At 49.1% G+C, this 11,926-nt stretch overlaps 1 protein-coding gene across 4 annotated transcripts; it reads left to right on the top strand.

The window, feature by feature from the left end:
* Positions 1-1,331: 1,331 nt before the first annotated feature.
* C1QTNF12 (C1q and TNF related 12) lies at positions 1,332-6,196 on the top strand. Of its 4 annotated transcripts, none has more exons than XM_080922185.1 (8): positions 1,332-1,468; positions 4,105-4,221; positions 4,335-4,464; positions 4,556-4,707; positions 5,169-5,277; positions 5,450-5,540; positions 5,666-5,755; positions 5,988-6,196. In XM_080922185.1, exons 2-8 carry the CDS (start codon positions 4,144-4,146, stop codon positions 6,112-6,114), a joined length of 777 nt encoding a protein of 258 aa, XP_080778311.1. In that variant the 5' UTR covers positions 1,332-1,468; positions 4,105-4,143; the 3' UTR covers positions 6,115-6,196. The 4 variants fall into 4 exon arrangements, with proteins under 4 accessions (XP_080778311.1, XP_080778312.1, XP_080778309.1 ...); XM_080922186.1 differs by having other exon boundaries at positions 1,387-1,459; XM_080922183.1 differs by lacking the exon at positions 1,332-1,468 and adding an exon at positions 1,881-2,272.
* Positions 6,197-11,926: the final 5,730 nt, after the last annotated feature.

The raw sequence follows: 11,926 nt of genomic DNA on the forward strand, positions 1-11,926 counted from the left end.
GCTCAAATATGTCTGACCTTATTGCCATTTTTGGGGGGGAAGTCGCTGATGGGGGTGATTGGCACCTTGGTCTGCCCCCTCTATTAGATCTTCCTTGTATAGATGAAAAGTCTCTTCCAAAGCTCACATTCTATTGCTATTTAGAGAGGGGCATCTTGGAAGGAAACTTATCCACTTGGCCACCTTTGTTCTCTCCTGAGAAAAGGAACTCTCAGGTAGACTTTGGGAATTTTTTAACAGGGCCTCATGTAATTCAGGCTGGCCTGAACTTACTGTGTAGCTGAGGCTGGCCTTTACTACTCCTTCTGCCTCCTAGATGCTATTATTTTAGGCCCCAGTGGCCTTTGGGAATTTAATTATAGAATGGGTGAGAAGGAGGAGCATCCATGCATAGTGAGCCAGTAGGTTCCTATTGAGCTGTTTTCTTCAGGGCTGATCCTCCTGGGGGCCACCTTGGTCAGGGTTTTTGTGAAACAAAGTAGGATCCTTTTGCTTATTTTCCAAGTTGTTTTTGGGAGGGAGATGTTGAAGCTGGAAAACTGGAAACTTGAGTCAAACTCTAGCCACAAAATGAGGTCCACACTGTGGTATCTCTGACAGGGCAAGTCTGCTTTTAAACTGCCTGAAAGACAGAGCTGGGGAATCTTATCACTCACACACACACACCCTCATACAGGTGTATCAAATCCTATCAGGGATCAAATGCTGCTACTCCTCATCATTCAAAGTGATCTCACAAGTAAACATAAAGACCAGAGGCCCTTTTGAGGGCATACATTGACAGTATATGTGAAACACTCCCAAGATTAGCTCCCGTTATTCCTGGAGGTGACAAGTTGCCTGGAGCCAGGGGCAGAGGGATGAATACTTCCCTTACATTCTCCCCTACCCCTGCTTTATTTGCTAGGCTTTTCTGACTGTGTGTGGCCTGGAGCTGGGATGGCTTGCTTGATTACCTTTCACACTTTTTTTGGTATGAGAATTGAGGAGCTCTATTCTAGAACATTCATTCTGTTTACCAGGACCCATACCCACTGGGACCAACCAGTGTGTTTTGGGGATGCAGCTCCAGTTCCTTTATAGAGGAGTTGGAACCACTGCCTGGCTGTTTTTAGCCTCTGCTTTTACCAGTTGGAGGTCATCTGGTCATTGGGAATCCTGGCCCAGTCTCACAGGGCCATAATCACTGAGTCCAAGGTACTCATTGGCTTGGCTTGTTCTTAGCTAAACAACTTGCAACTTGAAGGTGATTCAGAAGGACCTTTCTCTGGAGACCTGACAAATGTCACTCATGAGTACTGGAGAGGGACCAGTTCTCCCTTGCAGTGTAACCTGGGCCTGTGCTAACCGTAGAGGACAGGCCTAAGGGACTGACAGTAGAGTGACAGACTGTAGAAGTTGGCCCTGTGTCTGTCGAAGAGTCAAGATAGCACCAGCCTCTCCATGCTGTGCCTAGTAGGTCAGCCTAGTAAGTTGGGAGTGGGTAAGGAACCAGGTAATGAAGATGTCCTACTTTTCCAGGGCCCTTTGTTGTGGCTTAAGGTAGGGGCTGCTTCTGGGCCTGAATGAGATATGGGAGAAAGTCTGAGAGATTTTATACAGCTTCCTAAATTGAAGGAATCACTTGGATTCACTTCCCTGGAGGTGTGGGTATGAGGGATGCCACAGAGAGTTAACAACTCCCAGCTCCCACTGCCAGCTTAACTAAATAGAAATCCTGCTGAGAGGAGACCAGAGACTGGGCTGAGAAGATGCAGCCCAGCTCCTCCCATTTCCTTAGGGATGATGGAATAACTGGTCATAGGGGTCCCGCCCCTGTCCCGCCCTGCCCCGCCTTCCATGCAGTGTCTGAGTCCTCCCTTTGGAGCCTGAGAGGCCTAGGAAGGAAGGAGGTCTCTTTTGGTGGCAGGGTTGCCGGCAAGGGCACACTGAGCAGGAGGATAGGTCGGCAAAGACGAAAAGTTCTGGCTCCTCCTGCAGACATGCACCAGCGGCTGCTGGGCTCGTCCCTGGGCCTCGCCCCCGCGCAGAGGCTCTAAATGCCTGCCGCTGCCCCCATGAGAACACTGGCCGGGGCTCCTATCCCTAAGCCTCTGTTTGCGGAGACTGAGCCATGTGGGCCTGGGGCTGGACCGCTGCAGCCCTCCTCTGGCTACAGACTGCAGGAGTCGAGGCACGGCAGGATCTCAAGAAGCCTCGGCAGCTGGTTGTGCGAGTGGATTCCCCCAATATTACCACATCCAACCATGAGGGATTCCCAGGCTCCATCAAGGTAGGCAGAGGCTGGGAAGCATGTAGGTGTGCAGCTTCTAGGCACAGCGTCAAAGCTCAGACTGTCCTCCTACCTCGACAGCTCTGCTCTCCTCTTTCCAGGTTGCACTGCATAAGACCTTGACCACTGGTCGTGGCTTAGAATTTGCTGCAGTCAGGACAGGGCCTGGTCTGTGGGGGAACCTCTCTCTGGTGGGTCTGAGAAGAGGGACACCTAGTGGGGCAACAGTTAACCCTTTGAAGCCTCAGTGTGCTTTTTAGCAGTCTGATGTCATTACATATAATTGCTATCTCCGGTGAGGGTGGAAAAGGACTTCGGGAATCCTGGTAAATGAATGGGTTACCTTATGTATCTTAACTCCTAAGTAGGCAGTAGCCTGATTAGCCTGTCCCCTGTGCTTTCCATGAGTTCTGTGGTAGTGTCATCTGCTGTGGCATCTTGCATGCAAAGCACCCTGTTTTTAGAGTCCTTTAGAGACAGAAATCTCCTGAACACTAGTCTCAGAACCCCTACTGCTGCCATCCTATGGGCCCCCAGGACAGGAAGGGAAACGGCTCTTACCCAAACAGGATTCTCCTGGCTCTGAATCTTTGGCCCTTGCATCCCTCCTTCCTAGGGTGTCTGCGTTGGCTAGCTTGGCTGCCTCTCAGCCCACATCAAAGCACATCAACCCTGAGGCCCCATTTTCCTGATAGGCAGAGTGAGCAGAGCTGAGGGAGTGTAAGATGTGGGCTGGTTCCTGGGCGGGCAGAGGGGAGATTATGACCACTCATAGTAGGAACTCCTGCAGGTGTTGGGTCCTGACTAACCCTCCTTAGAGATACTAAGAAAGGGAGGTTGTGTCCACCTAGTTGATTGGAGGCAGTTTTTTCACTCCTGCCCTGGGTTGTCTTTCCCAGTATATAGGAGGACAGCAGAGTTTGAGAAGACATTGGCAGGGATAGAGCCTCTGTGAACTCACTTTGCAGGTGCCCCTGCTATTTGTGCTGAGGTGGGGCTTGTTCTGCATCTCCTGCAGCCTTTGCCCTTGGCTCAGCAGTGTCTGACTATGTTCTCAGTGCTAAGGGGTCAGACACCCGATAGAGAATTGTGGTGCATTCATTCATATGTTCTTGCAGCTGTCCCTGGATGGGACCTGAGGCGGAAGCAGTGTTTGCAAGTCCTTTCTAGCCTACTAACCTATCTGGAAGAGAACATCTTTGTTTCTGATTAGGATCTCCAGTAGCCACTCTAGTTTTACGGCTGACCCTTGTCTTACTCCTGTCAATGAAGGCAGGAACACTTGGAACAATCAGTCTGTCACAGCTAGGCTAGTGGCTGCTACACTCCTGTACATTCCACACACTGCTGACCTGACATACAGAGCTTCACATCCTACTTGTCCCCAGACACCAGGCATACTCTCTCCAGCCATATCTGTGTGTCTATAGCTGCCTAACCTTATTTAAAGCCATCCTCTTGTTAGAGATACATCAGGCTTGCCCCAGGAGTACATTATGCTCTTCTTCATGGGAGCAGGGCCAGAGGGGTCATGGTCATTTTCACAAAGGCCCAAGGTACTTTAGTATCAGATTCTTACTTTCACAGAGGCCCAGACCTCACCTTTCTATTCCCCTCCCCTGCCCCCAACACTGACACTCCTGGGGACATCTAGATTCTGATTAGGGAGAGTCCCTTTGGGCCATGACCTGAGTTATTCCAGTGATGTCTTCCTGTGTGCCTGAATCTCCTACTAGCTTGAAGTTCACAGACATCTGTCAGGTAGGTATATTAGGATAGAGACCAGGGGGCCTAGTGGTCGATACACTAGCCTTGCTTCTCTGGCTTTTCAGCCACCAGAAGCCTCTGGACCTGAGCTCTCAGATGCCCACATGACATGGTTGAACTTTGTCCGCCGGCCAGATGATGGGGCCTCTAGAAAACGGTGCCGTGGTCGGGACAAGAAGTCGGTAAGGCCCTGAGCTATGTAAGACCAGCCCTGAATGGGTTCCTTCAGGTTCTCAGCACAGGGAAGGGGGGCAGGGGGCTCCTATTCAGATTCACTTTCTTTTACCTCTTCTAGCGAGGCCTCTCAGGTCTCCCAGGACTCCCAGGACCCCCAGGACCCCCTGGCCCTCCTGGTCCTCCTGGCTCCCCTGGTATGGAAGTTACCCCAGAGGCCTTGCTACAGGAATTTCAAGAGATGCTGAAAGGTAAGATTGCCCTGTACCCAGCCTCTGTCGGAAGCCCAGGAAGCTCTTACAGGACTAGAATGGACCTAACCCAAAGTGGCCCTCTCCACAGAGGCCACAGAACTTCGATTCTCAGGGCTACCAGACACATTGTTACCCCAGGAACCCAGCCAGCGGCTGGTGGTTGAGGCCTTCCACTGCCGTTTGAAAGGCCCTGTGCTAGTGGACAAGAAGACTCTGGTGGAACTGCAAGGATTCCAGGCTGTGAGTGGGATACAAATAATACTGATATCTTTGGGGATTATGTACCAAAAGGACAGGATACAGGAGTAGTCCCTTATTGGTAAGATGGGCCCACAGATACCGGGACAACTGTTGCTAAACACATACTTGCCAACCCTAGAGATACTATTGTAGCAGGTAAAAGCCTTTGTTAAAGTTAGCTCCAGTGTGCCTCACCTGTACTAAGACAAAAGTGGAGCCTAGAATTGTCATCCCTTATGATATAGCTTTTGGGATCCTATCTACCCACTGGAGCCTGGAACCTGTGCTCTAAGGCCCACATGGGTGTAGACATACAGGTCAGCCCTGTCCTTTCCATAAAGAGAACGAGACCCAGGAAAGATCTGTTTTGGGTTGGGCTATATAGGTACCTCACTTAGCTAAAGTGTGCAAGGTGAGGATCTAGGCCCTGGATGCAGCCTGTCACCTCCTAATTTCCACAGCCTACTACCCAGGGTGCCTTCCTGCGGGGATCTGGCCTGAGCCTGTCCTTGGGCCGATTCACAGCCCCAGTCTCTGCCATCTTCCAGTTTTCTGCCAGCCTGCACGTGGGTGAGCCAGTCTCTATATGCAGTATGGGTGGTGGGTAGGTTATCCCTTGAGGGTAGGTACCTCAGAGATGCCATCTACTCTGCTTGGGGCCAACCACCCTCAACCCTGGCCGACACTTGAGCCTGTTCTGGGCAGTGTCCTGAAGCCCCACTAACTGGTGCTCTCTTCATAGACCACAGTGAACTGCAGGGCAGGGGCCGGTTGCGTACCCGAGACATGGTTCGTGTCCTTATCTGTATTGAGTCCTTGTGTCATCGTCATACGTAAGTCCCACCACAGTCCTCTGGGGTCTGTCCTTGGACTGAGATTTCAAGTAGCCACCTGGAGGGGTGTCTGGGCACCATGGGCCAGTGGCCTCAACACTGTTGCCCTGTGGTGCTATGCCTAGGTCCCTGGAGGCTGTATCTGGCCTGGAGAGCAACAGCAGGGTCTTCACAGTGCAGGTTCAGGGGCTGCTGCATCTACAGGTAAACAACAGGTGGGTGGGCTTCTCTGGTCTGGGAGGGCCTTACAGCTTAGTGCAAGTAGTTGCTCTGGACATCTGAACCCTTGTGTCTAGGAGGATGCTGCCTGGTCAAGGTGTTTTTAGATCTGTGTAGCTAGTGCTTCAACTGTTGGGTAGTATTGGCTCCAAATGCTATCCCTATGGGTGGGTAGGCTTCTAGGTTGGGGCCACCCACTAATGATGATGTCCACCATAATCTCTGTAGTCTGGACAGTATGTCTCTGTGTTCGTGGACAACAGTTCTGGGGCAGTCCTTACAATCCAGAACAGCTCCAGCTTCTCCGGAATGCTTTTGGGTACATAGAGGAGCTGAAGAGATGATTGAGGATTGAGGAGCCAGCACCTTGCTTCTTCGAGGAGCTGAAAAGGACTACTTTCTGTTAATAGTTTTCATAGCAATAAAGAACTCCAAACTTCTTTATCACTCTTGGGTGCTATCTGGTTATTGTGTTGGTAGAAATGGCAACTGAGTGGACAAGATATGAGCAGGAGATGTACGGCAAGCAGAGGATGTCCACTTGTGATCCCAGAGCAGAGTGTAGCTCCAAAGAGGGACCAGAATCAAGTCCTCTCACATGGTCTCCAGATAAACTTCCAGCCAGTGGTGGGAGCAAAGCTTCCTGGTGGCTTCCTTACCTGCTGGGGATTGAGTTGACCCTGAGGCAGAAGCAGGCAGATGTCCAAGTTTGAGACCATTCTTGTCTACAGAGTGAGTTCCAACAGAAACCCTGTCTCGAAAAATAAAACAAAAACTCCAAATCTCTTTTAAAGTACAAAGTTTCTTTAAAATAGCCAAAACCTCATAACTGAGTTTCTATAAAATCAACAAAACAAAACAACAACAATGAACCACCCAAGTTAAATGCTTTATTATTTCAAGAGAAAAGAACCAGATTATAGCCACAGTCCAAAAGAATAAAAAGTCCAGTGCTTCATGTCTGGGATCCATTCATCATCTTCTCCAAAGGGTCTTAGCAGTTCCACTTCAATTTTGCCATCCACAGCACAGACAGCTTGTTTCATAGGCTCAGGATGGCTCCCTTACCTGTTGCTGTCCTTGGTGATCACCCTATGATGCTGGCATCTTCAAAATGCTGGGTCCTCTGCAGCCACTGGGCTCTCCTTAGGGAGCCACATTCTCCATGGCCCCTTCAGTCCTGGAGCTTTTATTGCAACTGAGTCTTTACCTTTATCAATGGCCCTTCATGCCTTCAAAACCAGTATCACCTGGGGAAACTGTTACATGTTCCCAAGTTCAGCAGCTAGCAGGAGCAGCAAGGAGAGCTAGCTTTGGCTACTTCTGGATCACAGCTTCCGTGTGCTGACTCAGAGGAATGCTTTCCAAAAGATTTTTCCTCAGTAATGGCAGTCTCTTCTTAATCACAACTGATTCCTCAGCCCCAGCTCACCTGTATCAATTATCCCAGTAACCAAAGACTTCAATTTAGTGGTTATAGTCTCTTGTTAATAACAGCCAATTCTTCAGCCCTAGCTGACCAGAATCGAAGATTTTTAATTCAAAAAAAGCAAATAGCTGATAATAATCTTTTAGGGACACTCAAACTTCCCTCTGAAACTTCACAAACCAGGTCTCCATCATCTGAACTGCTCTCAGCATTATCTTGTAAGTTATCATGATAGCTCATTAAACTCTGGGCTATCTAGCCCCAAGTTTCAAAGTCCTTTCATAATTCTCCCCAGAACACATTGTGGTCAGGCCTGTCACAATAGCATCCCACTCCTAGTACCAATTTCTGTCTCAGGGCTTCTATTGCTGTGATAAAACACTATAATCAAAAGAAATTTGGGGGAGAAATGGTTTATTTCAGCTTATAATTCTCATATCACATTCCACCAATAAGAAAAGTCAGGACCGCAACTCAAGGCAGAAATCTAGAGGCAGGAAATAAAGCCAAGGTCACAGAGGAGTGATTGGCTTGCTCCTTGTGGCTTGCTTAACCTGCATCTCTCTCTCTTTCTCTCCCTCCCCCTCCCTTCTTCTCTCCCTTCCTCCCTCCATATTTCCCCCCATCTCCATCCTTCCATTCTTTCTTTTTTCTTTTTTCTCCCTTCAGGATCTGTCTATATAGCGCTGATTGTCCTAGAACTCAGATCTGCAATTGAATTTCTCTCCTCTCAGATGACTCTAGCTGTGTCAAATTGACAAAACAAAACCTAATCAGCACAGGAGCCCTGTGGGGCCTGTATCCTATGAGGAGGGGTCCATACACAGTCTGGGGAGCAAAAGGGAACTTAAATGTATATAAGCAATATACAAGGCTGCCCACTTCTTAGGCAGCTATGTGCCATACTGGAGAGTACTTGCAGGCCCAAGTGTGGTAAGACAAAATTTGGGCTAGGGAAAACCCGCCCAGGTTGAGGCAGGAGTTCCCCTTTTCCACTTTCCCCAGTAGTGGCAACCACTTTTCAAAGAGGTGTGGAGGGTAGATCTAGCAGCCCATCCACTGGGGTCTTCAAGGTAGGAGCAATGACTAATGTGAGACCCCTCCAGTCCTACACTATTTTGACTCTGGCAAACTCCAGTCAAGGAATAAAATATTAGCTTCAGGGTGTCCCAGCTGGCTAACTTTACAAGATCCTATCTCTAGTTGGCATCTGGGCCATCAAGAGGTGGTGGTAAGTTTTCAGCCTCTGACTTCTCTCAGGATAAAATCATGGCAGGCCTTTAGTATTCTGTCTTCAAGACTGAGCAGGGGAGAATCTTTCTTACTCTAGAACAATTTCCCAAAGGGAAATATACAGCAGAGGAGAGGAGTGTACTCATAGGCCTGTGGGCAGCATGTAAGGTGAGGCAGTAAAAACTGGAAGAGGGCAAAGTATGTGGGCTGTAATCTATCACCCAAGACCTTGACCCTCCTTGAGGTACAATAGGAGAGCCCCTCCATAGGATCTTGCTGGGCAGTGAGGCAGGTCAATTAAGCCAGGCACTGAGGTGGTGTGGATGGCGCCAGTCTTTGTGGTAGTATGCTTGGCCACTGACCCATCTCCACCTTTCTTCTGGACCCCCACTCCCAACCCCCATTGTGGCGTCGGGCTGGGGCTGTCTGGATAGATCTGTGTTTCACTTGACTGCAGTTTCAATGCCAGCTACTTTGATGGGGGATGGTGCAAAGCTTACTAGGGTCCTTACCCTAGTAGGAGCATACCAAGGTCACTATTGAGTAAATAGAAAGGGGCCCAAGGAAGGAGTAACTTTCCTCCCACTTGCCAATTTCTGCGGTCCTGACAGACCTGGGAGTCCAGGCCAGATTTAAAAACCTATTCTCAGGGAACCCTTTTCCCTTTCTGCTCTCAGCACCCTTGTTGGGCAATCTACCTGCTAGACCAAGGTCTGAGACTCTCAGGTCTTTATTCTAGAGGCCCAGCCCCTTGGGCTGTGGTTCAATGGATCCTCACCCTCAGGAAAGCAGGGCCTCCACATACACAATAGTAGGGAAAATAGTTTGCCCACAGAGCAACTTTTCAGGGTCCATTGGTGGGAGATACTAAGAGTCAAGGTTCTATGAGAAGGCAGTGCAGGGATTAGAAAGGGGGTGGCACAGAAGTATGGTTCGAATATCTACACCTGCAGATCCATAACCACCTCACATTATTAGGGTTTTCAAGGGCTACTCCTCTGCATGGCCAGGCCTGTAACTCCTCTGCTCTACTAGTAGCAGCATTACTCTGTGCAGATCAGGCTGAGGCTGGAAACCAACTACCCAGTATGGAGGACAGCACCAGCCAGACTCTCCTGAGTCACATATAGGGCCTTCCTGCCCAGGGTAATGGTCTCTCAGCTTTGTTCTTTAGTCTTGTTGGCTGCTGTAGGGGCTGTAATCCCCCCAGATGGAGACTCAAGAGAATGGGACTTAGGGCTCCACAAAGAGACAGATGGAGATGAGGAGATGAGAGATGAGGAGACACAGTGATCATGGTCCAGCTCTGCAGAGCAATGCCTGGGCAGGTGGCCAGGATCAGGGTGGGCCTTGTCTGGGCGCCTGACTCCACCTGCGTCTGTCTGTCTGCTCTTCCTCCCCATTTCTGCCCCTAATCGGAGGTCATTAGCCACTTAGCCGTAATTTCCTTGGAATGTGCTGTCTCCAGATGAGCCCTAGTGGCTGGGGGCCCAGGAGCAAGGGAGTGGTGTTTAAAGTGGAGTGGAAGAAGGCTCCTGCTAAGGGTCCCAGTAACAGATACAGAAAAACACATGCAACCTGCCCAGAAGACAGAGAATAGCAGTTATGTTTTGTTTTGTTGATTTGTTTTCTTTGCTTTTACCCATCTGTACCATATGGTTTTCTCAATTCTCACATGGTCTTAGGTTCTGATATTCTAGAGGTTCATGGAAGACACCTAGCATATTTACCCAGTTGGGGCTGTGTGGAGCAGAGAAATTATAGGCCTGGCCATGCACCCAGCCTGTGCATGGCATGCTATATAAGGCAGATAGGCTGGAGCTGCTAATATTCAGGTGGGAGCTAGCTTGAGGGTCCCAAGAGTGGGGAGACATCAGGGGAAGGTAATTTTCTTCTACATTCTCCCATTTTGAAACTGGTTTGTGAAGTGATCAAAGTATCTAGATAATTGGCTGGCAACAGAGAAAGGATGGCCAGTGCTTGCCTGACAGCCTTGGTTTGGCTCCTGATCCCAAGCCCTTGTTTTAGAGCAGCTGGAGGTGCTGGCTGGCCTTGCTAACCCCTTTGTTAGGCTGACTTCCCACAACTTCAGTCTGACCCTTCTGCCTGCCAGGCTTGGGCTTGGAGGTAGGGAATGCCCATTGCCAAGAGCTCCTGACCATCCTGGGAGGCCATACCCAACATGGAAATACTTGATCCAAAAAAAAAAAAAAAAAACCTTTTTGAGTCTGGTTTTGGGCCAAAGTCTAGTTAAACCTGGCCAGCCTCTCCTTGGAGGAATGTCCACCCAGGTTTTGGAGGTGTGTTGTAGTGTTTAGTCAGAGCCTGATCCCTTAGTATCCTTGCCACTTCTTGTTCTGGGCTGGAGCACAAAGAAGAACATGGTCCTCATGCTCTGAATGGCTAGAAAGCCCTTTTAGGATGCATGTCAAGCTAGGACTTGGAAGGGATAGGCAGGGTTAGGGTCTTCTTTTGGTCACAAACAAGGCTCCACAACCTACATTTTAGGGTTTTTTTTTTTTTTTTAAGATTTATTTATTACATATAAATACACTGTAGCTGTCTTCAGACACACCAGAAGAGGACATCAGATCTCATTACAAATGGTTGTGAGCCACCATGTGGTTGCTGGGATTTGAACTCAGGACCTCTGGAAGAGCAGTCAGTGCTCTTAACTGCTGAGCCATTTCTCCAGCCCTACATTTTAGGTGTTATGTGGCTTTTCCAGTGCCAGTCCCCACACATGCCTACCTTCAATATATGGAAGAGGGCTGTTCATATCAACCTATACATGGGACCTTAGACTATAGCTAGGCAGTCTTTGACTTTTGCTCTAAAGATTCTTTGGGATATTTGCCAGCTACTGGGCTCCTGAGTTTGGAAGCAGTGTATCATCCTTAGGCCCAAATCCAGACTACTTATTCTGCAGAAAACCAAGAGTGCCTGGTTAGCATTGTGGGTGCTCTCTTTGGAGGTGTTTCTTTCGCACATCTGTGTATACTTGTGAACCTATGGCAACTTAATGTCTGTATAGGTGATGTCAAAAGAGTGTGTGGGTATGTCTTGGTATGCTTCTACAGAAGCACCCTGAATGTGCACGTTAATTTGTAGTAGAGGGAAATACTTTGTAGTGGAGGGAAAGGGTATCTGTGTCTCCAGAAATCTCTGCTCTGAATTCAGGAAGAACCATGGGGCAGGTGTTCAGCTAATTGCAGCTCTCCACAAGCAAGTGGTCAATCTCAGGAGTGGACATAGTTCTTGTCCTTGGTGCTGGAAAGACCCAGTAGCATTAGTTCTTCAGAAGTCAGCTAGGCACTCCAGCATAGGATGTGTGGCTGCTCAGGGCCTCACACTAGCTTACTGTGAGTACAACCCTGGTATCTGAGATTCCCTGGGTGGGAAAAAGTAGGTGAAGAGGTCATGGGAGAGAGGTTTCCCAGCCCAAAAGTAGCTCCTGGCCTGAAAAGAGGATTCTAGGTTACAGTGGGAACTTTGTGTGGACTCT

This window comes from Micromys minutus, assembly GCF_963924665.1.
Source record: "Micromys minutus genome assembly, chromosome: 9".
Lineage (NCBI taxonomy): Eukaryota > Metazoa > Chordata > Mammalia > Rodentia > Muridae > Micromys > Micromys minutus.